The sequence below is a fragment of the Psammomys obesus genome, unplaced genomic scaffold, assembly GCF_907164565.1.
Source record: "Psammomys obesus unplaced genomic scaffold, mPsaObe1.curated_primary_1811, whole genome shotgun sequence".
Taxonomy (NCBI): domain Eukaryota; kingdom Metazoa; phylum Chordata; class Mammalia; order Rodentia; family Muridae; genus Psammomys; species Psammomys obesus.
Window position 1 is genome coordinate 13,146,226 of NW_026586550.1, and position 1,487 is coordinate 13,147,712.

The following is a 1,487-nucleotide window of genomic DNA, read 5'->3' on the forward strand; positions in this document are numbered from 1 at the left end:
GTTTCTAATTGATTTCTAAATGATGTCTCTCCAGCATCGGATGTGCAGGGAGCCTGAGAAGCTCCTTTCCTTAAACAACATGCACACACCTCTCCCACACATTTTATGCTCCTGTTAGTGTCCTGAGCAGTGTCTGGCTCTTAGATAACACCATCGTTAAACCGTTAAACACATCAAGTGATGACTAGACAAACATTCAAAATCATCTAGTCATCAGGCTGCTTCCACAAAGCTGGGCCATCAGTCTTAGGCATTAACCAAAGCAGCATTTTTGGGGTGCTATTTCTTAAAACTGAGCAGGAAAGGAAGGAGATCTTTGGAAGGAGAAATAAAAAAGGAGATCTTTTGAAGTAGAGAGGGCCCTGGATGATGGTGGTGGGGAATTTCTACACAATGTGTGTAGCGACAACCATGGGAACCGCTTCTGGAAATATCCCTGAAGGTTACAGAGTTGGTTTGGCATTTTTTTTTTTAATTTTAAACATTTATTCTTCTCCCTCCCAGCCCAGTAAATTCAGGTAACAGTTAAAGGGGGAAAAGAAACATCCCTTGCTGCTGGAGAAGCCAAAAAGGATAGTGACATCACAGACAAAACCACCAATCAGGGCCGTGAGGAATAAAGCCAGCTCTCAGCCAGAGTATCTTAGCTATGCAATACCTACCTGGGACTTGATTACGCCATGAGCTGCAGTGTTCTCTTCTATGTTTTCCTATGTCTCCTGGGGGCAGGTGAGTCTTGGATTCAACCAGCTCCTAGCTCCAAGTTTCTTTTACTGCAGCCACCATCTTTTTTCCTGAGTTGTGTCTGAATTTTATACTTTTCTCCTCACAGCACTCACAAACACTAAAATTACCCAGACACCAAGATATCTGGTTATGGGAAGAGCAAGTAAGAAGTCTTTGAAATGTGAGCAACATCTGGGACATAATGCTATGTACTGGTACAAACAGAATGCTAAGAAGCCTCCAGAGCTCATGTTTTTGTACAACGTTAGAAAACTGATTGAAAACACGACTGTGCCCATTCGTTTCTTACCTGAATGCCCGGACAGCTCCCATTTACTCCTTCACATGTCTGCCCTGGAGCCAGAAGACTCAGCTGTATACTTTTGTGCCAGCAGCCAAGACACAGCCCTGCAGATTCATCAGCTCTCTGTGCACAAACCTACAAGTTCAGGAAGCTGTGGGGCAGCTGAGGGCTCCACTGAACATTTCATGTAGGACCCAAGACAGATGTTGCAAACCATAATGCTCCCTTCTAACTCAACCCCTGCCTCACCTCTATATTCCAGGTCCATATTCAGAGGTGATGTTTGCTTCATTTGTACATGGCTCTGCTGTCAACTGATGCCAAGATAAATACTTGTGGGTGTCTGTTTTTAAGTGATTTTATAATTGTGAGAGAAAATAAACCTGCTGTAAAGTGAGTCATTTGAACTAGTAAGTTTCAGAAACACCTTGCTACATAGTTAGATTCAGCACAGAGC

General features: G+C 43.4%; 1 gene segment (V, D, J or C); it reads left to right on the plus strand.

Moving 5' to 3' along the window:
* The first annotated feature begins 680 nt into the window (after nucleotides 1-680).
* Nucleotides 681-1,221, plus strand: LOC129672559 (T-cell receptor beta chain V region A20.2.25-like). The segment is given in 2 exon segments: nucleotides 681-729; nucleotides 833-1,221. Coding segments are annotated over 2 exon segments (438 nt in total).
* The last annotated feature ends 266 nt before the right edge of the window (nucleotides 1,222-1,487 follow it).